This window comes from Ranitomeya variabilis, chromosome 4 (assembly GCF_051348905.1).
Source record: "Ranitomeya variabilis isolate aRanVar5 chromosome 4, aRanVar5.hap1, whole genome shotgun sequence".
NCBI lineage: Eukaryota > Metazoa > Chordata > Amphibia > Anura > Dendrobatidae > Ranitomeya > Ranitomeya variabilis.
Window position 1 is genome coordinate 383,256,161 of NC_135235.1, and position 26,179 is coordinate 383,282,339.

General features: G+C 44.3%; 1 protein-coding gene across 2 annotated transcripts in view; it reads right to left on the minus strand.

Moving 5' to 3' along the window:
* LOC143768943 (membrane-spanning 4-domains subfamily A member 15-like) overlaps window positions 1–26,179 on the minus strand; it is a 221,952-nt gene that overhangs the window by 68,237 nt on the left and 127,536 nt on the right. For both annotated transcript variants that reach the window (XM_077257550.1, XM_077257549.1), the window contains exons 4-5: window positions 25,226–25,282; window positions 5,457–5,582 (exon numbers count right to left, since the gene is read on the minus strand). In XM_077257550.1, coding sequence (XP_077113665.1) covers window positions 5,457–5,582; window positions 25,226–25,282 — 183 coding nt within the window. The remainder of the gene's footprint in view (window positions 1–5,456; window positions 5,583–25,225; window positions 25,283–26,179) is intronic.

Sequence of the window (26,179 nt, forward strand, 5' to 3'; positions counted from 1 at the left end):
ACGTCACTATTTCCCTTCCGAGCTCTGCCATGCACCCAAACAGTGGTTTACCCCCACATGGGGTATCAGCATACTCAAGGCAAACTGGACAACAACTTTTGGGGTCCAATTTCTCCTGCTACCCTTGTAAAAATAAAAAATTGCAGGCTAAAAAATAATTTTTGAGGAAAGAAAAATTATTTTTTATTTTCACGGCTCTGCGTTATAAACTTCTGTGAAGCACTTGGGGTTTCAAAGAGCTCACCAGACATCGAGATAAGTTCCTTGGGGGCTCTAGTTTCCAAAATGGGGTCAATTGTTCGGGGTTCCTACTGTTTAGGCACATCAGGGGCTCTGCAAACGTAACATGACAGAGAAAAAAGCAGAGATGGTTACCTGCTGAAGCCTCCAAACAAATGCACCAGCAGGGCGCATCGGACCCGATTAATGATGGCAAAAACACAGGTGCAAAAAATACCGATGAAACAACCACTTTCAATCCAGTATTGGTTGTTTGGCATTAGTGCACAAAAAGATAAGCGATAATAGTCTGTATGTGGCATTGTTCACACAAGCAATGCAGAGCATCTGGTCTACAGCCTATTACTAACGCACATACAGGCGGGCTGCCCAGTGCTACAAAATGCATGCTGTGTGAATAGAGGCCTACAGTTTACAGAGCCATCTTGGTCCGACTGCGCCCTGCAAGATAAAGTGCAAAAAAACCATATATCGATGTATGTAAGGTATTAGTTTATATTGAGGCCTCAATACATAAGCCGGCAACCCACGTCAAGTGTCCTTACATTTTTGCCGGTCCTAACGCTAAACATTGAGTAAAAGCTCACAGACACAAAAAGAGGACTTAAAAATCCTCCAGAAAATTGACAAAAAAAAATCACAGAGAAAAAAGCAGAGATGGTTACCTGCTGAAGCCTCCAAACAAATGCACCAGCAGGGCGCATCGGACTCTTGGGGTCACTTGTGGGGGAGCTCCAATCTTTAGGCACACAGGGGCTCTCCAAACGCGACATGGTGTCCGCTAAAGATTGGAGCCAATTTTTCATTCAAAAAGTTAAATGGCGCTCCTTCCCTTCCGAGCCCTGTTATGTGCCCAAACAGTGACTCCCCCCACATATAGGGTAACGGCGTGCTCAGGACAAATTGTACAACAACTTTCGGGGTCCAGTTTATCCTTTTACCCTTGGGAAAATAAAAAAATTGTTGCTAAAAGTTCATTTTTGTGACTAAAAAGTTAAATGTTCATTTTTTCCTTCCATGTTGCACCTGAAGGGTTAATACACTTCTTGAATGTGGTTTTGAGCACCTTGAGGGGTGCAGTTTTTAGAATGGTGTCACTTTTGGGTATTTTTAGCCATATAGACCCCTCAAAGTGACTTCAAATGTGAGGTGGTCCCTAAAAAAAAATGGTTTTGTAAATTTTGTTGTAAAAATGAGAAATCGCTGGTCAAATTTTAACCATTATAACTTCCTAGCAAAAAAAAAAATTTTGTTTCCAAAATTTTGCTGATGTAAAGTAGACATGTGGGAAATGTTATTTATTAACTATTTTGTGTCACATAACTCTCTGGTTTAACAGAATAAAAATTAAAAATTTGAAAATTGCTAAATTTTCAAAATTTTCGCCAAATTTCCGTTTTTTTTTTGTTTTTTTTTACAAATAAACGCAAAAATTATCGACCTAAATTTATCACTAACATGAAGCTCAATATGTCACGAAAAAACAGTCTGAGAATCGGTAGGATCCTTTGAAGCGTTCTTGAGTTATTACCTCATAAAGGGACACTGGTCAGAATTGCAAAAAATGGCCAGGTCATTAAGGTCAAAATAGGCTGGGTCATGAAGGGGTTAATAGGCTGGAAAGGTCCTTGGATATTAGCCCTTTCCCAGCCTAATAAGACTAGCTCCCATCCGTCCCAGAAATAGCACATCGATTATATGCGCCAATTCTGGATCTTAGCTTCAGCTCTTCCAGATTGCTCTGGTGTTGTGGCAATCAGGGTAATAGTTTTTGAGGTTGATGTCAGCTGGTATCAACTCTAGTGGTTAGTAATGGGGAGGAGGTGTCTATCAGACACCCCCACTACATAACCCTGTATTTAAAAATAAAAATAAAAAGACACACACACAGGAAAAAAAGTTTATTTGAATAAAGACTCCCAGGCACAGTCTCTGGTTTACCCATTTATTATTAAAACATAATCCCAGCAGCTCTGAAGTAATCCATTGTGTTTCCCATCCAGAAATTCCCTTCTGCAACCTTTGGAGCGTTGTTCTGAGAATGACGCTTCATAGGTTACTCGTAGTCATGTTTCATGGGTGATGACATCAGTAATGTCATCACCCTTAAGATATAAACTTGACTTCATGCCATACACATAGAAGGGAGCCCGCTACAACATGGAGAGTATATAGTGTTGGGTGAGTGCTGGGGTTTTTCTCTTATGTCTTTATTTGTGATTAAATGGACTGATCTAATTCTTTAGTGCCACCTTCACACTAGCATTTGTCATTCTGTTTTATGTTCCATTATAGGAACCGAAAAATAGAACACATACAAGAAATGGCTCCTCCTATAACAGACACTTGTATCACTAGTTCAACCACCTTAACTATAATGAAATCTGCTACGTTTCAATTTGAGTTCTTCTTATTTAGCCATTTAAAAATTTTGCAGCATGTTGTTCTTTTTTTGTGCATATGTGAGATGGTGAAATAGCCCCCATTGCCCATGACCATACAGGTGCCTTTGACAAAATTATATAATCAAAAAGTTAATTTATTTCAGTTCTTCAATACAAAAAGTGAAACTCATATATTCTATACAGTCATTACAAACAGAGAGATCTATTTCAAGTGTTTATGTTAATGTTGATGATTATGGCTTATCTCAGTAAATTAGAATAATTAACAAAATACATGCTTCCTAAGCATTTAAAAAGGTCTTTTAGCCTGTTTCAGTAGGCTCCACAATCATGGGGAAGGCTGCTAACTTGACAGATGTCCAGAAGGCAGTCATTGACATACTCCACAAGGAGGGTAAGCCACAAAAGGTAATTGCTAAAGAAGCTGGCTGTTCACATAGCGCTATATCCAAGCATATTAATGGAGAGTTGAGTGGAATGAAAAAGTGTGGTAGAAAAAGGTGCACAAGCAACCGGGATAACCGGAGCCTTGAAAGGATTGTTAAGAACAGGCCATCAAATATTTGGGGGAGATTCAGAAGGAGTGGACTGCTGCTGGAGTCATTGCTTCAAGAGCCACCACATACAGACGTATGCTACATGGGCTACAAGTGTCGCATTCCTGGTGTCAAGCCACTAATGACCAATAGACAACACCAGAAGCGTTTTACCTGGGCCAAGGAGAAAATTAACTGGACTGTTGCTCAGTGGTCCAAGGTGTTGTTTTCAGATGATTGTAAATAATTACTTTTTGGGTTTTCATTGGCTGTAAGCCATAATCATCAACATTAACAGAAATAAACACTTGAAATAGATCATTCTGTTTGTAATGACTCTATAAAATATATGAGTTTCACTTTTTGTATTGAAGAACTGAAATAAATTAACCTTTTGATGATATTCAAATTTTGTGAGAATCACCTGTATGTATCTGGTTAAAGATGTGGATAGTAAGCCTTGTAAACACCGTTCATCAACCAGCTTACCAGAGTGGCATAGATGTGCACATCTGTGTCTGCATGAGTGTAAACATTGTATCTTTTGTATATAAGTTTAATCACCTTCTTGATGCCAACAATGATGTGGTACAACTTTACATGGACTGAAATGCCATATTTGGTCACTATATGTCGCTGTTTCCTAAGCACAACTGAAAGACTGCAATACATGTGTACTCTGCAAAACACACACACACAAGCACAGGAAATAAATTAATGTTGAGATATACCGGTCGATCCCACATTAGAAGCAGTTCCCGGCAGTACCAATGAACTGATATTTTGATGTGGCTCTGCCCAGCTTGAGACAGAGGTGGAGCTACAGAGATGGATGTAAATCATAGGAAGAAGAGCGTGGCCATCCTGGGTGCAGTCTGGAACTACAGAGGACAGAAAGAAGACAAGTCATTGACGGATCCAGTGACATCCGCATGAGGAAGCATCCCACTGAGACCAGAGCAACGGCGGTGTGATACTGATCTGGCCTATGAACAGATCCTAAGCAGATGGGAGAAGATTACGGCTAGGAATGCCACTATAAGGGTATGGCTCCACGGTCCGTTTCGCCGGCAGGATCGCCGCAGCGGCGAAGCCGCTCGGCGCTAAGCCCCGCCCCCTTAATGGGACGCGATGGTGCCGGATGTGTACAGTACACATCCGGGATCATCGCACTCCTCGCCATAGGGCCCTGTGATATGCCTTGCGGGGACGCTGCGTCCCCGCAAGGTGTACGGACATGCTGCGTTCTGAAAAGACGCGCAGCATGTCCGGAGTCGCAGGGCCGCCGCGTGCGGGTTTCCACGCATAGTGGAGACGGGATTTCATAAAATCCCCTCCACTATGCAGGAACATCTGGACGCTGCTTGTTTGACGCTGCAGCGTCAAACAAGCAGCGTTTACTGACCGTGGAAACATACCCTAAGATGGCAAAAGTCTGGGACCTAGCATGAGCAGTGCAGGGAAATAAAGTCACAGACAGCAGTGGTACAGCTCATCTGCCAGAGGGGGTCCTCACCCATCTGCAAGCACTGATCATTTGTCCGGAGCAGACCCGGGTCGGTGAGATAACCAAGGCCTACTGCAGCACTGCAGTGGGTAACTGCAGTGGTTAACAGTGCATGCACCTCACCATATTTTGACACCAAAATACTCGAGCCTGAGATAAGGCCTGTAGTTGGTTAGATAAGCATATTGACCGTGACAGTGACAGCAATTGTGGCCTATCAGCATCCTGTACGTTCAGTTTTGCTGCTACATCACCTGTTTCTTCATTATTATTGATTCTGTGTTTACCATAAAGCTTCAATTCTCACCTAGGTGCTGTCAAGACACGCAATGAACTTCAGGCTATGCTTGAGTTTGCCCAGGCAGGAGCTTATGAAGAACATTAGAGTTACATGATATTTGCTTAAGCTCTTCAAACTAATTTCCGGTTAAGGTAATCGGAAGTTGGTTTATACAGGCTCACACGTAGGCAAATATATTGTGAATATATTTGGAACATATTATAGGACGCCATGCTGTACAGCACAAGAGTCTTGGCCTTTCAGCTGAGTGTCTGTGGATTTCTTTAAATTTTTCCCCTCCTCTTAGTTAAGTTCACCCACACGATTAAGTAAAATACTTTGGGTGAATGAACTGGTGTTGGAGTTGTTTTCTTCTTTCGTGACTTCGCTGTATCCTGGGAAACCCAACTTGGAACATGGCTTACATACACATAATAAAATATACTAGTGCATATATATGAACTGTCTAAAGTCTTCTTGCTACTCACCCATACAGTGACGCACGACTCATCACAGGAATAGCCCCCATTTATCACCACGTCAACTATAAGAATGACAAATTCCAATGATGATATCACAGCACTCACAATGTTCCAGCCCAAACTGCCACGAACCTGCAAAAAACATGTAAACTATTGAACTTGTCCTTTGGAAAAATATTGTGAAATGTCAATTTGGGGCAAGTTTGTTTAAAGTGAATCTGTCAGTAGTATCAACCCTTCTAAGCCATCCATGTAATGACTCCTTTCATTTAAAATAATCTCTGGGGGCAGCTTCGTAGGGAGATTTATGTCCGACTTATAGATCTTAACAGCTCATGTAAGAAAAGTTAGGTTTTATCTGTAATTAATACTGACTGATTGTCTTTAAGTGTACTTTATAACTAGGAATGAGCTAACGTACCCGATGATGCTCGAACATCACTCCAGTACTTGGGTGCTCAGATGTGCTTGGCACTCGAAGAGCAGTGGCTGGTGCTGGATTGAAGCTCAAATTCTTGCCCTGAATCTTTGACGCCTGTTACACAGCCAATGAACATGCGGAGATTGCCTGCCAGTCACTGCAATGCCAAAGCCATCTGGCTGGCTGCATTACCTCATCAGAGGTTATAAAAGGACAGGCGCCACCACGCTCGGCACACTGACACCATTGCACAGCTCAGAGACTGTTGTGATTAGAGGGACAGAGTAGTTGTCCATGCCTGCCTGTGCACAGTTGTACGAATCAGAGTCCTCTAGTGGTGATACTGGTACTGATGCTAAACCATCATACTAAGGCCACGTTCACAAGTTCACTATTTGGTCAGTATTTTACATCAGTATTTGTAATCAAAACCAGGAATGGGTGATAAACACAGAAGTGGTGACGTGTCTCTATTATACTTTTCCTTTGATTGTTCCTCTCCTGGTTTTGGCTACAAATACTGAGGTAAAATACTGACCCAATACTGAACGTGTGAGTGTGGCCTAAGAGTCCTTGCTGTTTGTATCAGACGCATTCTTCATTTAGACTAGGGATAGCTGCAGGAGCAGGGAGAGTGGCTAAATACAGCCTCTAGGCAGGGCTTAGGGCTTTGCAGTCCGTTGCTAAATACAGTGCCTACAAGTAGTATTCAACCCCCTGCAGATTTAGCAGGTTTACACATTTGGAATTAACTTGGCATTGTGACATTTGGACTGTAGATCAGCCTGGAAGTGTGAAATGCACTGCAGCAAAAAAGAATGTTATTTCTTTGTTTATTTTTTTTTTAAATTGTGAAAAGTTGTTTCAGAGGGTCATTTATTATTCAACCCCTCAACCCACCAGAATTCTGTTTGGTTCTCCTAAAGTATTAAGAAGTAGTTCAGGCACAAAGAACAATGAGCTTCACATGTTTGGATTAATTATCTCTTTTTCCAGTCTTTTCTGACTATTTAAGACCCTCCCCAAACTTGTGAACAGCACTCATACATGGTCAACATGGGAAAGACAAAGGAGCATTCCAAGGCCATCAGAGACAAGATCGTGGAGGGTCACAAGGCTGGCAAGGGGTACAAAACCCTTTCCAAGGAGTTGGGCCTACCTGTCTCCACTGTTGGGAGCATCATCCGGAAGTGGAAGGCTTATGGAACTACTGTTAGCCTTCCACGGCCTGGACAGCCTTTGAAAGTTTCCTCACGTGCCGAAGGCCAGGCTTGTCCGAAGAGTCAAGGCTAACCCAAGGACAACAAGGAAGGAGCTCCGGGAAGATCTCATGGCAGTGGGGACATTGGTTTCAGTCAATACCATAAGTAACGTACTCCACCGCAATGGTCTCCATTCCAGACGAGCCTGTAAGGTACCTTTACTTTCAAAGCGTCATGTCAAGGCTCGTCTACAGTTTGCTCATGATCACTTGGAGGACTCTGAGACTGACTGGTTCAAGGTTCTCTGGTCTGATGAGACCAAGATTGAGATCTTTGGTGCCAACCACACACGTGACGTTTGGAGACTGGATGGCACTGCATATGACCCCAAGAATACCATCCCTACAGTCAAGCATGGTGGTGGCAGCATCATGCTGTGGGGCTGTTTCTCAGCCAAGGGGCCTGGCCATCTGGTCCGCATCCATGGGAAGATGGATAGCACGGCCTACCTGGAGATTTTGGCCAAGAACCTCCGCTCCTCCATCAAGGATCTTAAGATGGGTCGTCATTTCATCTTCCAACAAGACAATGACCCAAAGCACACAGCCAAGAAAACCAAGGCCTGGTTCAAGAGGCAAAAAATCAAGGTGTTGCAGTGGCCTAGTCAGTCTCCTGACCTTAACCCAATTGAAAACTTGTGGAAGGAGCTCAAGATTAAAGTCCACATGAGACACCCAAAGAACCTAGATAACTTGGAGAAGATCTGCATGGAGGAGTGGGCCAAGATAACTCCAGAGACCTGTGCCGGCCTGATCAGGTCTTAGAAAAGACGATTATTAGCTGTAATTGCAAACAAAGGTTATTCCACAAAATATTAAACCTAGGGGTTGAATAATAATTGACCCACACTTTTATGTTTAAAATTTATAAAAATTTAACTGAGCAACAAAACTTTTTGGTTTGTAAGATTTATGCATCTGTTAATAAATCCTGCTCTTGTTTGAAGTTTGAAGGCTCTAACTTATTTGCATCTTATTAAACCTGCTAAATCTGCAGGGGGTTGTATACTACTTGTAGGCACTGTATATACCTGCTGCACATGACCACATTTTTTTTTTAAGGGGAGGGGATTTACTATATTATCAACCATACAGTTTAATGTGCTTAGTGTTACAATATGGTGGTATATAAAACTCCAAAAGAAGTAAAAATTAAAAATTTCTGGATTCAATTAGTCATCCTTAGACTTTTTAGCATAGTTAGGGTTACATTATGGTGGTATATAAACCTCCCCCCATAAAAGTTCAATTTTTTTCCAAATTTAATTAGTCATCTGTAGAGTTTAACGCTCTAGTTTCAGATGATTCATGGCGGCAGTCATCCCTCGATACTCGGTCACCAGTAGCCACTATTTCGTCTGGTGTTGCATCCCCACCTTGTGCCAACAGGTGTCCAGGAACAGCCCCCATGCTCTTACCAATGCTTTTACTGGGATTGTACACTTAATGGCGAACACTTGGACAAGCACTTGTGGCCAGGGATGCTACATATTCCTCTCGACACACTGGGTGAACATTGTGAACATTGTGGAGGCAGGGGCCGATTCCCACCCTGGCATGGCACATGTGCTACCGACACCAAGGATAGCTGGCTCTACTTCTATCATGGTTTTCTCCACCACCTACACCTGTTCCTGCACCCCCTCCTGCTCCTCCTCATCCTCCATCTTCAATTTGTTATCTCAGAGCACATTGTCCACATCAACATGAAGCTCTGCTGGATTGCTTCAGCAAAGCGGCAACTTGGATCTGCTGAAGCCAGTTTGTCTAGGAGACAAACCGCACACCATGGCAGAGTTATTGAAAGGAATAACAGACAAGACACATCTGTGGCTCTCACAGCTGAACCTACAACCAAGCATGGTCTTGTGTGATAATGGCTGTAACCTGGTGGTGGCTGGCTCACGTGATAAACTTGGTGGTTCAGCTGTGTCTGAAAACCTACCTAGATTTACAAGAGCTTCTGTTCAAGGTATGCCACATCAGCGCCCATTTATGCAAGTAGGCTACAGCTGCCACCACTCTGACAGTGCTGCAGCAGTGCATACAAGTGCCAGCTCACTGGCTAGTGTGCGACGTCTCCACGTGCTGGAACTCCACACTGCACATGCTGGCAATGTTATGTGAGCAGCATAAGCCAGTTCTCAAATACCAGCTCCAATATGCCCATTGGTATTCTGGGTAGCCTCCGCAAATAACAAGTGAAGCGTCACCATGAATGTCTGACATTTGTGTGGTTCTCCAAGACTTTGAGGACTCAACAAAGATAGTGGGAGGCAATGACTCCATAATCAGCGCATCTGTCCCTACATAAACAGTTGCTGCTCACAATTAAAGCTGAAACTTGTGGGTCAGGTGGACAAGCAGGAAGACAAGAGACAGGGAGATACTACCCAACCCATTCTCATCTCATCTGCTCAATGTGGATTGGATAACAATAAGAAGGTGGAGTGTTATGATCCTTAGTGGCTGAGGATCACAAATAGACCAGCAAGTGAATAAACTAAGGACAAGCTCTAGGGAGATGGTAACTGGACTGATCGCAAATCTGAACCTATCCAACACAAATAGAGGTAGCCGGTGAACGTGCCTAAAAAATTCCTAGACGTCTCGAGCCAGCCTGAGGAACTAGCTACCCCTAAAGAGAAAGAAAGACCTCGCTTGCCTCCAGAGAAATAATCCCCAAAGATATAGAAGCCCCCAACAAATATTAACGGTGAAGTAAGAAGAAGGCACATACGTAGGGATGAAATCAGATTCAGCAAAAGAGGCCCACTAGTACTAGAAAGCAGAAAATAGAGCAGGGGTCTATGCGATCAATAAAAAACCCTTACAAAATATCCATCCTGAGATTTCAAGAACCCACGCACCAACTAATGGTGTGTGGGGAGAAACTCAGTCCACTAGAGCATCCAGCAAGCGAGGGAATCACATTTTAGCAAGCTGGACAAGAAAACATGATAAACACTGCTGATCAAAAAATGAGCAAACAAAACTTAGCTTGTCCTGGATGGACTGGGAGCAAGGTAGTCAGAAGGAATCTGAGTAGCACTGATTACATCGACAGCCGGCAACAACAACAAGTGGAAGTAAAACAGAGCTATATAGGAACCTCCCAGAGGATAACGAACCAGCTGATAGCCAGAGACCAGCAGGATAACAAACAAAGCCACCAGGGGGAGCCCAAAGCAAAAGTCACACCATACCACCAGTGACCACAAGAGGGAGCCTGAAAACAGAGTTCACAACAGTACCCCCCCCTTAAGGAGGGGTCACCGAACCCTCATGAAAACCCCCACGGCGATCAGGATGAGCCACATGGAAGGTACGAACCAAATCGGCCGCATGAACATCCGAAGCGACAACCCAAGAATTATCCTCCTGACCATAGCCCTTCCACTTGACCAAATACTGGAGCCTCCGTCTAGAAACACGAGAATCCAAGATCTTCACCACGTATTCCAATTCTCCCTCAACCAGAACCGGGGCAGGAGGCTCAACCGGAGGAACCACAGGTACCACATACCTCCGCAACAACGAGCGATGGAACACATTATGAATAGCAAATGATGCCGGGAGGTCCAGACGGAATGACACAGGGCCAAGGACTTCCAGAATCTTATAAGGACTGATAAACCGAGGCTTGAACTTAGGAGAGGAGACCTTCATAGGAACGAAGCGAGAAGACAACCACACCAAGTCCCCAACGCGAAGTCGGGGACCCACACAGCGACGGCGGTTGGCAAAGAGCTGAGCCTTCTCTTGTGACAACTTCAAATTGTCCACCACATGATTCCAAATCTGATGCAACCTATCCACCACAACATCCACTCCAGGACAATCAGAAGGCTCCACCTGACCCGAGGAAAAACAAGGATGAAACCCCGAATTACAAAAAAAAGGAGAAACCAAAGTAGCAGAACTAGCCCGATTATTAAGGGCAAACTCGGCCAACGGCAAAAAAGTAACCCAGTCGTCCTGGTCAGCAGAAACAAAACATCTTAAATAAGTCTCCAAGGTCTGATTAGTTCGCTCGGTTTGGCCATTCGTCTGAGGATGGAAGGCCGACGAAAAAGACAATTCAATGCCCAACTTAGCACAAAAGGTCCGCCAAAATCTAGACACAAACTGGGATCCTCTGTCAGAAACAATGTTCTCAGGAATCCCGTGCAAACGAACCACATTTTGAAAAAACAGTGGAACCAACTCGGAGGAGGAAGGCAACTTAGGCAAGGGCACCAAATGGACCATCTTAGAAAAACGATCACACACCACCCAGATGACAGACATTCTCTGAGAGACAGGGAGATCTGAAATAAAATCCATGGAAATGTGCATCCAAGGCCTCTTCGGGACAGGCAAAGGTAACAGCAAACCACTGGCACGAGAACAGCAAGGCTTCGCCCGAGCACAAATTCTACAAGACTGCACAAAGGAACGCACATCCCGCGACAAGGAAGGCCACCAAAAAGACCTGGCCACCAAGTCTCTGGTACCAAATATTCCAGGATGGCCCGCCAACACCGAAGAATGAACCTCGGAGATGACTCTGTTGGTCCATCTATCCGGGACAAACAGTCTCTCCGGTGGACAGCGGTCAGGTCTATCCGCCTGAAACTCTTGCAGCACACGTCGCAAATCTGGGGAGATGGCAGACAAAATCACCCCTTCTCTAAGGATACCAGCCAGCTCTGAATCTCCAGGAGAGTCAGGCACAAAACTCCTAGAAAGAGCATCAGCCTTCACATTCTTCGAACCCGGCAGGTACGAGACCATGAAATCAAAACGAGAGAAAAACAACGACCAACGAGCCTGTCTGGGATTCAGCCGCTTGGCCGACTCGAGATAAATTAAATTCTTGTGATCAGTCAAGACCACCACACGATGTTTAGCTCCCTCGAGCCAATGTCGCCACTTCTCAAATGCCCACTTCATAGCCAACAGCTCCCGATTACCAACATCATAATTCCGCTCGGCAGGCAAAAACTTTCTTGAAAAGAAAGCACATGGCTTCATCACAGAGCCATCGGGGATTCTCTGCGACAAAACAGCCCCCGCTCCAATCTCGGAAGCATCAACCTCCACCTGGAAGGGAAGTGAGACATCTGGCTGACATAAGACCGGAGCCGAAGAAAACCGACACTTCAGCTCCCGAAAGGCCTCCACAGCCGCAGAAGACCAATTAGTCACATCAGAACCCTTCTTGGTCAAATCCGTCAAAGGCTTAACAACGCCAGAAAAATTAGCTATGAAGCGACGGTAAAAATTAGCAAAACCCAAGAACTTCTGAAGACTCTTAACAGATGTAGGCTGCGTCCAGTCATGAATAGCCTGGACCTTGACTGGGTCCATCTCAATAGTAGAAGGAGAAAAAATGAAACCCAAAAAAGAAATCTTCTGGACTCCAAAAAGACATTTTGAGCCCTTCACAAATAAAGCATTGTCACGCAGGACCTGAAAGACCATCCTAACCTGCTTAACATGAGACTCCCAATCATCCGAAAAAAACAGAATATCATCCAGATACACAATCATAGACTTATCCAGATATTCACGAAAGATGTCATGCATAAAGGACTGAAAGACTGAAGGAGCATTAGAAAGTCCAAAAGGCATCACCAAGTACTCAAAATGGCCTTCAGGCGTATTAAATGCAGTTTTCCATTCATCACCCTTTTTTATACGCACAAGGTTATACGCACCACGAAGATCTATCTTGGTGAACCAACTAGACCCCCTAATGCGAGCAAACAAATCAGTTAACAATGGCAAAGGATACTGAAATTTGACCGTGATTTTATTCAAAAGGCGATAATCAATACAGGGTCTCAGGGAACCATCCTTTTTAGCCACAAAAAAGAATCCTGCACTAAGAGGGGATGAGGACGGGCGAATATGTCCCTTCTCTAAAGACTCCTTTATATAACTCCGCATGGCAGCATGCTCCGGGACAGATAAATTGAAATGTCGTCCTTTAGGAAACTTACTACCAGGAATCAAATTTATAGCACAATCACAGTCCCTATGAGGAGGTAGAGAATTGAGTTTGGGCTCCTCAAATACATCCTGGTAGTTTGACAAAAACGTAGGGACTTCCGAAGGAGTGGACGAAGCAATTGACACCACAGGAGCGTCACCATGAATTCCCTGACAACCCCAACTTGACACCGACATAGCTTTCCAATCCAGGACTGGATTATGAGTCTGCAACCATGGTAGACCCAACACGACGACATCATGCAAATTATGCAGTACAAGAAAGCGAATCACCTACTGATGAACAGGAGTCATGCACATGGTCACTTGTGTCCAGTACTGAGGTCTATTCGTAGCCAATGGTGTAGAATCAATTCCCCTTAGTGGAATAGGGAATTTTAAAGGCTCCAAATCAAAACCACAGCGCCTGGCAAATGACCAATCCATCAGACTCAGGGCGGCACCTGAATCTACAAAAGCATTAACCGGGTAAGATGACAGGGAACAAATCAGGGTAACAGACAAAATGAACTTAGGCTGTAAAGTACCAATGGTGACAGATTTATCAACCTTTTTTTGTGCTTAGAGCATGCTGAGATAACATGAGCTGAGTCACCACACTAAAAGCACAACCCATTTTGCCGTCTATAATTTTGCCGTTCACTTCTGGTCAGAATTCTGTCACATTGCATAGATTCAGGTGTCTGTTCAGAAGACACCGCCAAATGGTGCACAGGTTTGCGCTCCCGCAAACGCCGATCAATCTGAATGGCCAGAGTCATTGACTCATTCAGACCTGCAGGCGTAGGGAACCCCACCATGACATTCTTAATGGGTTCAGAAAGACCTTCTCTGAAATTTGCAGCCAGGGCACACTCATTCCACTGAGTAAGCACCGACCATTTCCGAAATTTCTGGCAGTACACCTCTGCTTCATCTTGCCCCTGCGAGAGGGCCAATAACGTTTTTTCAGCCTGGTTCTCAAGATTAGGTTCCTCATAGAGCAATCCAAGGGCTAGGAAAAACGCATCTACACTAAGCAATGCAGGATCCCCTGGCGCCAATGCGAAGGCCCAATCTTGAGGGTCACCACGCAAAAAGGAAATGATAATCTTAACTTGCTGAACGGCATCATCAGAGGAACGAGGTTTCAAAGAAAGAAACAACTTACAATTGTTCCTAAAATTCAGGAACCTAGATCTATCTCCAGAAAACAACTCCAGAATAGGTATTCTAGGCTCTGACATAGGACTGTGAACAACAAAATCCTGAATACTTTGAACCCTAGCAGCAAGATGATCCAGACTGGAAGCCAAGCTCTGGACATCCATGTCAGCAGCTGAACTCAGAGCCACACCAAGATTAAGAGGAGGAGAGAAGCTAGCCTCAGCAGCTAGACACACGGCAACAACAACAACAAAAAAAAATAAAAATAAAAATTCTCAAGGCTTCTTTTCTCCTGCTTCTGCCATGCAATTAACACTTTAATGGCCGGCTGTACTGTTATGATCCTTAGTGGCTGAGGATCACAAATAGACCAGCAAGTGAATAAACTAAGGACAAGCTCTAGGGAGATGGTAACTGGACTGATCGCAAATCTGAACCTATCCAACACAAATAGAGGTAGCCGGTGAACGTGCCTAAAAAATTCCTAGACGTCTCGAGCCAGCCTGAGGAACTAGCTACCCCTAAAGAGAAAGAAAGACCTCGCTTGCCTCCAGAGAAATAATCCCCAAAGATATAGAAGCCCCCAACAAATATTAACGGTGAAGTAAGAAGAAGGCACATACGTAGGGATGAAATCAGATTCAGCAAAAGAGGCCCACTAGTACTAGAAAGCAGAAAATAGAGTAGGGGTCTATGCGATCAATAAAAAACCCTTACAAAATATCCATCCTGAGATTTCAAGAACCCACGCACCAACTAATGGTGTGTGGGGAGATACTCAGTCCACTAGAGCATCCAGCAAGCGAGGGAATCACATTTTAGCAAGCTGGACAAGAAAACATGATAAACACTGCTGATCAAAAAAATGAGCAAACAAAACTTAGCTTGTCCTGGATGGACTGGGAGCAAGGTAGTCAGAAGGAATCTGAGTAGCACTGATTACATCGACAGCCGGCAACAAGTGGAAGTAAAACAGAGCTATATAGGAACCTCCCAGAGGATAACGAACCAGCTGATAGCCAGAGACCAGCAGGATAACAAACAAAGCCACCAGGGGGAGCCCAAAGCAAAAGTCACACCATACCACCAGTGACCACAAGAGGGAGCCTGAAAACAGAGTTCACAACAGTGGAGGCTGAGGAACAGTAGCTGGTTACAAGAGGCTAGTACCCACATAAGCTTTGTCCCGTCTCTCCTACATGGATGGACTCAGGAGAGGAATGAGGAAGAAGAGATGAAAGAGGAGGAGTTGGAGAGTAGTCATCATGGATACAGGGAAGTGTTGGCTGTAGGGAGCTTGGCACATATGGCCGACTTTATATACCTCTGCCCTCGCGTTACATTTATCTTGGCCAAAAAAGAGTACTGGATGTTCATCCTGCTACACTCTCGCTACAAGAACCTTGCATTTGTCCTTCCTGAGGTGAGAGGTCTATTAATATGTTGCTATACCAAAGGCCATTGTGGAAAATATGCAGAAAACAGTCCCATCAGACACTAGGGGTAGGAGGCAAGCTTCCTTGCCTAACTAAGGAGGAGAGATGAGGTAGACACACACCAGGTACAACAGAGGCAATTGTACACTTTCAAAGGACTGGGCCAAATTCATAACACTCTCCCAGCATCCAGGCCCTGATGACCGGGTATTTTTGACAAGGGGAAAAGTTTTTAAACATGGTTGATCAATACCTGGCCGACAAAGCCAGCACAGTCCCTAAATCTTCTGTGACCTTCAACTATTGTGTCTCAAAGCTGAACACCTGGCATAAGCCATCTCTCTGTCCCATGGAGGTGTTGTGCTGCCCTGCCGCTAGCATCTTGTCTGAGCAGTGTTGCCACCAGGAGGGTCATAACAGACAGGTGCTTTCACCTGTCAACAGAAAATGCTGACAGGCTCACTCTGATAAAAATGAATAAAGCACAAAAAGTGTTTTTAATCTTCAATATTTGAATGAGGCCCTTCAGTTGTTGCCTTCTAGGGTGTATGTATGACCCTCCTTTTATTTTTTTTTTCTGGCTTTGTACTGTGTGCAGAGCTTTTATGAGTGGAGGAGTACCACAATACACTTTGTTCACAATATTTGAATGAGGCACTACTGTGGGTACTTCCATGGATGTATGGATGACCCTGCTTATAATTTTTGGCAGGCTTTGCACTTAGTAAATAGCTTTTAAGAGTCTAGGAGAACCATCACATGACAATTTGAACAACATATGTATGATTCCCTACTTTATGTCTAATACATGTGTATTTGAATCACTCTTCCATCAAATTTTTGACAGTTCTTGCTTCCTTCACAAATGTCACTGAAATTTCCAATTTTTTAATAGAAACTTCAATTTTGGTTTCCTTAAATTATATTCTTTAAGCCATTTTTAATGTATCTTTATTTACAAGCCATTAAACAGGAAAGAATGTTTCTTAACATTTTTTTTCCTGTAAACCCTATATTCTTGTCAGTTTTAAATGTTTTATTGTCAGTCCTTAAATTGGAGTGAGAGTATGACACCATTGTTCTCAGCTGCAATCTGGGAGTCAGAGATGCTTTCAGGGGTCTTACCGTGTTGTTCTCCATCCATTCAGAACTTTTTCAATCCTTTTCAACATTTTCACTGTAGGGTTTGCCGTAAAAATGCTCAGATTTCCCATTGACTCTCATCATACTCATTACTCAAAACAAGCATCCGAGCATTAGGAATTGTTTGGTTCGAGTAAAGAGCATCTGAGAATTTTAGAACTTGCTCATCCCTATCCAAATATGGATCTAGTACTAAAGAAGGTGAAACAATAACTTACTGATCATTTAAATAATTTTATAGAGGTTTTCTGGGCTGAATAGTCAGCAGTTACACTGTGCGACAACACGCTTCAGTGCTATTTTTGTCACAATTCCTGTTGTGAATTAGACTTTTTTGGCTCCCTCTTGTGGTCACTAGTGATATGACTCTGGGATTGTCTTTCCTCAGTTTGGCACCCACCTGGGTCGTTAGTCCAGGGGTGTTGCTATATAAACTTCCTGAATTCTCAGTCTGGTGCCTGGCATCGTTGTAATCAGTTCCTTTCTGTTTGCTCCTGTCTGCTGGTCCTGGATCTTGCAAAATTAAGCTAAGTCCTGCTTCTTGGTTTTTTGGTTATTTGCATTGCTCTTATTTTTTTGTCCAGCTTGTACTAAATGTGATTCCTGATTTTTGCTGGAAGCTCTAGGGGGCTGGTATTCTCCCTCCGGGCCGTTAGACGGTTCGGGGGTTCTTGAATATCCAGCGTGGAAATTTTGATAGGGTTTTTGCTGACCGTATAAGTCATCTTACTATATTCTGCTATTAGTCAGTGGGCCTCTCTTTGCTAAATATCTAGTTCATTCTTACGTTTGTCTTTTCTTCTTACCTCACCGTTATTATTTGTTGGGGGCTTGTATCCAACTTTTGGGGTATTTTCTCTGGAGGCAAGAAAGGTCTTTCTTTTCCCTTCTAGGGTTAGTTAGTTCTCCGGCTGGCGCGAGACGTCTAGAACCAACGTAGGCACGTTCCCCGGCTGCTGCTATTTGTGGTGCTAGGATTAGATATACGGTCAGCCCAGTTACCACTGCCCTATGAGCTTTTTTTTGTGTTTGCAGACTTGGTATTTATTTCTGAGACCCTCTGCCATTGGGGTCATAACAGTATGCCAGGCCAAAGTTGAATGTTTAATGCATTGCAGAAGTGGGATAATAAGAAAGGAAATTCTGAGGTTTTTTTTTTTTTTTTTTTCCTCTCTTTCTTCCTCCCCTTTACCTCTGAGTGGCTTGAGCTTGCTGCAGACATGAATGTCCAGACCTTGATTACAAGTGTAGATCAGCTTGCTGCTCGTGTGCAGGGCATACAAGATTTTGTTACCAGTAGTCCAATGTCTGAACCTAAAATACCTATTCCTGAACTGTTCTCTGGAGACCGATTTAAGTTTAGGAATTTCAGGAATAATTGTAAATTGTTTCTATCTCTGAGACCCCGTTCATCTGGAAACTCAGCTCAGCAAGTTAAAATTGTTATCTCTTTCTTACGGGGCGACCCTCAGGATTGGGCTTTCTCGCTAGCGCCAGGAGATCCGGCATTGGCAAATATTGATGCGTTTTTTCTGGCACTCGGATTGCTTTACGAGGAACCCAATCTTGAAATTCAGGCAGAAAAAGCCTTGCTGGTAGGGTTGAGCATTCCGATACCGCAAGTATCGGGTATCGGCCGATATTTGCTGTATCGGAATTCCGATACCGAGATCCGATACTTTTGTGGTATCGGGTATCGGTATCGAAACAACATTAATGTGTAAAATAAAGAATTAAAATAAAAAATATTGCTATACTCACCTCTCCGACGCAGCCTGCACCTTACCGAGGGAACCGGCAGCGTTGTTTGCTTAAAATTCGCGCTTTAACTTCCTTACGCGAAGTCCCGGCTTGTGATTGGTCGCGCGCCGCCCATGTGGCCGGGACGCAACCAATCACAGCAAGCCGTGACGTAATTTCAGGTCCTTCAGGATTTTAAAATTACGTTCCGGCATTGTGATTGGTTGCGTCGCGGTCACATGGGCGACGCAACCAATCACAAGCCGTGACGTCACGGGAGGCAGGAGACGCGCGCATTTTAAAATGCGCGCGTCTCCTGCCTCCCGTGACGTCACGGCTTGTGATTGGTTGCGTCGCCCATGTGACCGCGACGCAACCAATCACAGCAAGCCGTGACGTAATTTCAGGTCCTTCAGGATTTTAAAATTACGTTCCGGCGTTGTGATTGGTTGCGTCGCGGTCACATGGGCGACGCAACCAATCACAAGCCGTGACGTCACGGGAGGCTGGACACGCGCGCATTTTAAAATGCGCGCATCTCCTGCCTCCCGTGACGTCACGGCTTGTGATTGGTTGCGTCGCCCATGTGACCGCGACGCAACCAATCACAACGCCGGAACGTAATTTTAAAATCCTGAAGGACCTGAAATTACGTCACGGCTTGCTGTGATTGGTTGCGTCCCGGCCACATGGGTGGCGCGCGACCAATCACAAGCCGGGACTTCGCGTAAGGAAGTTAAAGCGCGAATTTTAAGCAAACAACGCTGCCGGTTCCCTCGGTAAGGTGCAGGCTGCGTCGGAGAGGTGAGTATAGCAATATTTTTTATTTTAATTCTTTATTTTACACATTAATATGGTTCCCAGGGCCTGAAGGAGAGTTTCCTCTCCTTCAGACCCTGGGAACCATCAGGGATACCGTCCGATACATGAGTCCCATTGACTTGTATTGGTATCGGGTATCGGTATCGGATTGGATCCGATACTTTGCCGGTATCGGCCGATACTTTCCGATACCGATACTTTCAAGTATCGGACGGTATCGCTCAACACTACTTGCTGGCTATTTCTCAGGGCCAGGATGAAGCTGAAGTGTATTGCCAAAAATTTCGGAAATGGTCCGTGCTTACTCAGTGGAATGAGTGTGCTCTGGCCGCAAATTTCAGAAATGGCCTTTCTGAAGCCATTAAGAATGTGATGGTGGGTTTCCCCATTCCTACAAGTCTGAATGATTCCATGGCGCTGGCTATTCAAATTGACCGGCGTTTGCGGGAGCGCAAAGCCGCTAATCCTCTGGTGGTGTTGTCTGAACAAACACCTGATTTAATGCAATGTGGTAGAATTCAGACTAGAAATGAACGGAAAAATCATAGATGTCAGAATGGGTTGTGTTTTTACTGTGGTGATTCTACACATGTTATATCAGCATGCTCTAAACGCCTAATAAGGGTTGTTAGTCCTGTCGCCATTGGTAATTTGCAACCTAAATTTATTTTGTCTGTGACTTTAATTTGCTCATTGTCCTCCTACCCTGTTATGGCGTTTGTGGATTCAGGTGCTGCCCTGAGTCTTATTGATCTGTCATTTGCCAAGCGCTGTGGTTTTGTTCTTGAGCCGTTGGTAAATCCTATCCCTCTTAGAGGTATTGATGCTACGCCATTGGCGGAAAATAAACCGCAGTTTTGGAAACAGGTAACCATGTGCATGACTCCTGAACATCGGGAGGTGATTCGTTTTATTGTTCTGCATAAAATGCATGATTTGGTCGTTTTGGGTCTGCCATGGTTACAGACCCATAATCCAGTCTTGGATTGGAAGGCAATGTCTGTGTCAAGTTGGGGCTGTCAGGGAATTCATGGTGATTCCCCGCCGGTGTCTATTGCTTCCTCTACTCCTTCGGAAGTTCCTGAGTATTTGTCTGATTATCAGGATGTATTCAGCGAGTCCAGGTCCAGTGCTCTGCCTCCTCATAGGGACTGTGACTGCGCTATAGATTTGATTCCAGGTAGTAAATTTCCTAAGGGAAGATTATTTAATCTGTCTGTACCTGAGCATACCGCAATGCGTTCGTATATCAAGGAATCTCTGGAGAAGGGGCATATCCGTCCATCCTCTTCCCCTCTTGGTGCGGGATTCTTTTTTGTGGCCAAGAAGGACGGATCTTTGAGACCTTGTATTGACTATCGGCTTCTGAATAAAATCACTGTTAAATTTCAGTATCCTTTGCTTCTGTTGTCGGACTTGTTTGCCCGGATTAAAGGTGCCAAGTGGTTCACCAAGATAGATCTTCGTGGTGCGTACAACCTTGTGCGCATTAAGCAAGGAGATGAATGGAAAACTGCATTTAATACGCCCGAAGGTCATTTTGAGTACTTGGTGATGCCTTTTGGGCTCTCTAATGCTCCTTCAGTGTTTCAGTCCTTTATGCATGATATTTTACGGAAGTATCTGGATAAATTTATGATTGTTTATCTGGATGATATTCTGTTTTTTTCTGATGATTGGGACTCGCATGTAGAGCAGGTCAGGATGGTGTTTCAGGTTTTGCGTGAGAATGCTTTGTTTGTTAAGGGCTCAAAGTGTCTCTTTGGAGTACAGAAGGTTCCCTTTTTGGGTTTTATTTTTTTTCACCTTCTGCGGTGGAGATGGACCCAGTCAAGGTCTGAGCTATTCATGATTGGACTCAACCCACGTCAGTTAAGAGTCTTCAGAAGTTCTTGGGTTTTGCTAACTTCTACCGTCGTTTTATCGCTAACTTTTCTAGCGTTGTTAAACCTTTGACGGATATGACCAAGAAAGGTTCAGATGTTTCTAACTGGGCTCCTGCAGCCGTGGAAGCTTTCCAAGAGTTGAAGTGCCGGTTTACTTCGGCGCCTGTTTTGTGCCAGCCTGATGTCTCACTTCCCTTTCAGGTTGAAGTGGATGCTTCTGAGATTGGGGCAGGGGCCGTTTTGTCGCAGAGAGGCCCTGGTTGCTCTATAATGAGACCATGTGCTTTTTTCTCTAGGAAGTTTTCGCCTGCTGAGCGGAATTATGATGTTGGCAATCGGGAGTTGTTGGCCATGAAGTGGGCATTTGAGGAGTGGCGTCATTGGCTCGAGGGTGCTAAGCATCGTGTGGTGGTCTTGACTGATCACAAAAATCTGATGTATCTCGAGTCTGCTAAACGCCTGAATCCTAGACAGGCCCGTTGGTCATTGTTTTTCTCCCGTTTTGACTTTGTGGTCTCGTATTTACCAGGTTCAAAGAATGTGAAGGCTGATGCTCTTTCAAGGAGCTTTGTGCCTGACTCTCCTGGAGTCGCAGAACCAGTTGGTATTCTTAAAGAGGGAGTTATTTTGTCAGCCATTTCTCCGGATTTGCGACGTGTGTTGCAGAGATTTCAGGCTGGTAGACCTGACTCTTGTCCACCTGACAGACTGTTTGTTCCTGATAAGTGGACCAGCAGAGTCATTTCCGAGGTTCATTCCTCGGTGTTGGCAGGGCATCCGGTAATTTTTGGCACCAGAGATTTGGTGGCTAGGTCCTTTTGGTGGCCTTCCTTGTCGCGGGATGTGCGGTCTTTTGTGCAGTCCTGTGGGACTTGTGCTCGAGCTAAGCCTTGCTGTTCTCGTGCCAGCGGGTTGCTCTTGCCCTTGCCTGTCCCGAAGAGGCCTTGGACACACATTTCCATGGATTTCATTTCAGATCTTCCGGTGTCTCAGGGCATGTCTGTCATCTGGGTGGTATGTGATCTCTTTTCCAAGATGGTCCATTTGGTATCTTTGCCTAAGCTGCCTTCCTCTTCCGATCTGGTTCCTTTGTTCTTTCAGAATGTGGTTCGTTTACACGGCATTCCTGAGAATATTGTGTCTGACAGAGGATCCCAGTTTGTTTCCAGGTTCTGGCGATCCTTTTGTGCTAAGATGGGCATTGATTTGTCGTTTTCGTCTGCCTTTCATCCTCAGACTAATGGACAAACGGAGCGAACTAATCAGACTCTGGAGGCTTATTTGAGGTGTTTTGTTTCTGCTGATCAGGATGATTGGGTGACCTTCTTGCCGTTGGCTGAGTTTGCCCTTAATAATCGGGCTAGTTCCGCTACTTTGGTTTCGCCATTTTTCTGCAACTCTGGTTTCCATCCTCGTTTTTCCTCGGGACATGTGGAGCCTTCTGACTGTCCTGGGGTAGATTCCGTGGTGGATAGGTTGCAGCAGATTTGGAATCATGTGGTGGACAACTTAAAGTTGTCACAGGAGAAGGCTCAGCATTTTGCCAACCGCCGCCGCGGTGTGGGTCCCTGACTTCGTGTTGGGGATTTGGTATGGCTGTCTTCTCGATTTGTTCCTATGAAGGTCTCCTCTCCTAAATTTAAGCCTCGCTTCATCGGTCCTTACAAGATATTGGAAATCCTTAATCCTGTGTCCTTTCGCTTGGATCTTCCGGTGTCGTTTGCCATTCACAACGTGTTCCATAGGTCTTTGTTGCGGCGGTACGTTGTGCCTGTGGTTCCTTCTGTTGAGCCTCCTGCTCCGGTGTTGGTTGAGGGCGAGTTGGAGTATGTGGTGGAGAAGATCTTGGATTCTCGTCTCTCCAGGCGGAGGCTTCAGTATCTGGTCAAGTGGAAGGGCTATGGTCAGGAGGATAATTCCTGGGTGGTTGCCTCTGATGTGCATGCGGCCGATTTAGTTCGTGCCTTTCACGCTGCTCATCCTGATCGCCCTGGTGGTCTTGGTGAGGGTTCGGTGACCCCTCCTTAAAGGGGGGGTACTGTTGTGAATTAGACTTTTTTGGCTCCCTCTTGTGGTCACTAGTGATATGACTCTGGGATTGTCTTTCCTCAGTTTGGCACCCACCTGGGTCGTTAGTCCAGGGGTGTTGCTATATAAACTTCCTGAATTCTCAGTCTGGTGCCTGGCATCGTTGTAATCAGTTCCTTTCTGTTTGCTCCTGTCTGCTGGTCCTGGATCTTGCAAAATTAAGCTAAGTCCTGCTTCTTGGTTTTTTGGTTATTTGCATTGCTCTTATTTTTTTGTCCAGCTTGTACTAAATGTGATTCCTGATTTTTGCTGGAAGCTCTAGGGGGCTGGTATTCTCCCCCCGGGCCGTTAGACGGTTCGGGGGTTCTTGAATATCCAGCGTGGAAATTTTGATAGGGTTTTTGCTGACCGTATAAGTCATCTTACTATATTCTGCTATTAGTCAGTGGGCCTCTCTTTGCTAAATATCTAGTTCATTCTTATGTTTGTCTTTTCCTCTTACCTCACCGTTATTATTTGTTGGGGGCTTGTATCCAACTTTTGGGGTCTTTTCTCTGGAGGCAAGAAAGGTCTTTCTTTTCCCTTCTAGGGTTAGTTAGTTCTCCGGCTGGCGCGAGACGTCTAGAACCAACGTAGGCACGTTCCCCGGCTGCTGCTATTTGTGGTGCTAGGATTAGATATACGGTCAGCCCAGTTACCACTGCCCTATGAGCTGGTTTTTTGTGTTTGCAGACTTGGTATTTATTTCTGAGACCCTCTGCCATTGGGGTCATAACAAATTCCCCTGTATTCGCAGTGTGATTAGGTGGTCATGTGAATATATTATGCGATTTGCATACTTGCAGTTATGTGCTGACTAGATTATCATCTGCCTCTGAGAGAAGCGGCTAAGGCTCTAGTTAGCGTGTAATTGCAACTATGAAAATTACATATTGCATTCAAGTGACCACCTATTCACGCTGCAAATATAAGGGAATAACGACACACTATCAATGGTTGATCTGCTGCATATGAAACAGTGCTTTTATTTAAAAAAAGCAAACAAAAAAACAAGCAGCCTAGTAAGTGATACATCGCTAGAATCAGGGGCTTGACCCTTATATCATATTGCTGTCATACTTTCAACAAGCTTTATTAGTCTGTCAAATGTGAACCGCAACATGAATGTACAATAAGAAGTCTGTGTTCGTAGTTTGGAACCAACATTAGGTGTCTGGTACGAATCTCAAAATTTACAGTTCGTGTCCACTCATGCCTACTCATAATCCTTTAACAATGTTAGATTAAACGCTTTGATCCCTTTCAACACTAAGTCTATATAATATCAAGTTGCCTGGTTCTCATTCATACAGTGCTCTACACTTAGTACTGTGTTGTGGCTTCTGTCTAAATCTCTTAAAAATGGGATTCTGATAGAATCCCCGATGGAGTAATTCACTATACTAATGCAGTTGGAGTCACTTTATACTCCATTTGGTGTAGAAATGGACTATAGACTAAGCATGTCTAAAAAATGGAACATGGCCAGAATAGTGGCTTGATGGAGTCCAAAATGAGTCCGTCTGGCTCATTATATTGAATGGCTCAGACGGGAGTTTTGTCTCAAGTACATTTTTGCTGGGTTTTAATGGAAACCCATCGCTACTCAGCATAGAGCACTGTATGAATGTGGTGAACTAGGCCTTACAATGCGGGATAGCAGTAACATACAATGTCCACATAATGGATCAATTCAGTGCCCAAATAATACTTACTTGCAGTAAATAAACTCTTCTTCTAAACATAATAGCATCTTAATTTACTGTTTATATTTCCCCTTCAGAACATATAATATTTTTGCTATACCCCGAACCATCTCCACAGGATGATCCCACATTAGGTATTACATTACTCACCAGACAGCTGGATTGGATGTTTTCTGCTGCAACTGACAAAGATCCGGAGATAATATACTGCATAAAGGAATGCAGAGAAAAATATTTCACCTATGCATACATTTAATAAACGTATATGTACATGATATAGTGAAGCTGTACTTCTATTGAACTGATTTATTATGTTCTAACAGCTTTCAAGAGTTATAGGTACACATTAAGAACAGTGAAACTCAATGTTATAGAAAGATATACAATGTCTGTTTCTCCATCAACATAGCCGTATTAAAGAGTAACTAAACCTTTGCTAAAATCTTTGATATTTTTGTACCTTTTTAATTGCAAGTAGATTTGTGGGGTCCAGTCCTGAGACCACCCTCAATTGCTCGAAACAACCTAGGAAATGCTCAGCTTGGGAGACAGGAGCCATTAAATGAGGGGTTGTGTGGGCCATGGAATGAGGGACTGTGCAGGGGCATGAAATGAGGTGCTGTATGGAGAAGCATGAATTGAGGGGTTGTGTGTGGGGGCCATGAAATGAGGGTCTGTGGGAGGGGGCCATAGAAAGAGGGACTATGCAGAGGGTATGAAATGAGGTGCTGTGCAGGTGGCCATCAAATAGGCTGTGTGGTATGGACAGCAAAGTATATGAGGATCTGTAGCGACAATGCAGTATATAGGGCTGTGGAGAACATTCTACTGCGAGCTACGGTAAATTTCATATTGTTTGTGGACCAAAATACTGTATGGGGTGCTGTAGGGGCCATCAGAATAAACATAAGGGGCTGTTCTGGACATCATACTATTTATGGGGTGCTGTGGTAGACATTATTCTATATATAGGGGCTGTGGTGGGGACCATACTATATATTGTCGGCTTGTTGTGGATATTATACCATATGGGGCGCTGTGGTGACCATCATACTGTGTAAGGGAACAGTGTGAGGACTGGTTACCATTTGAACAGGGCAGCGT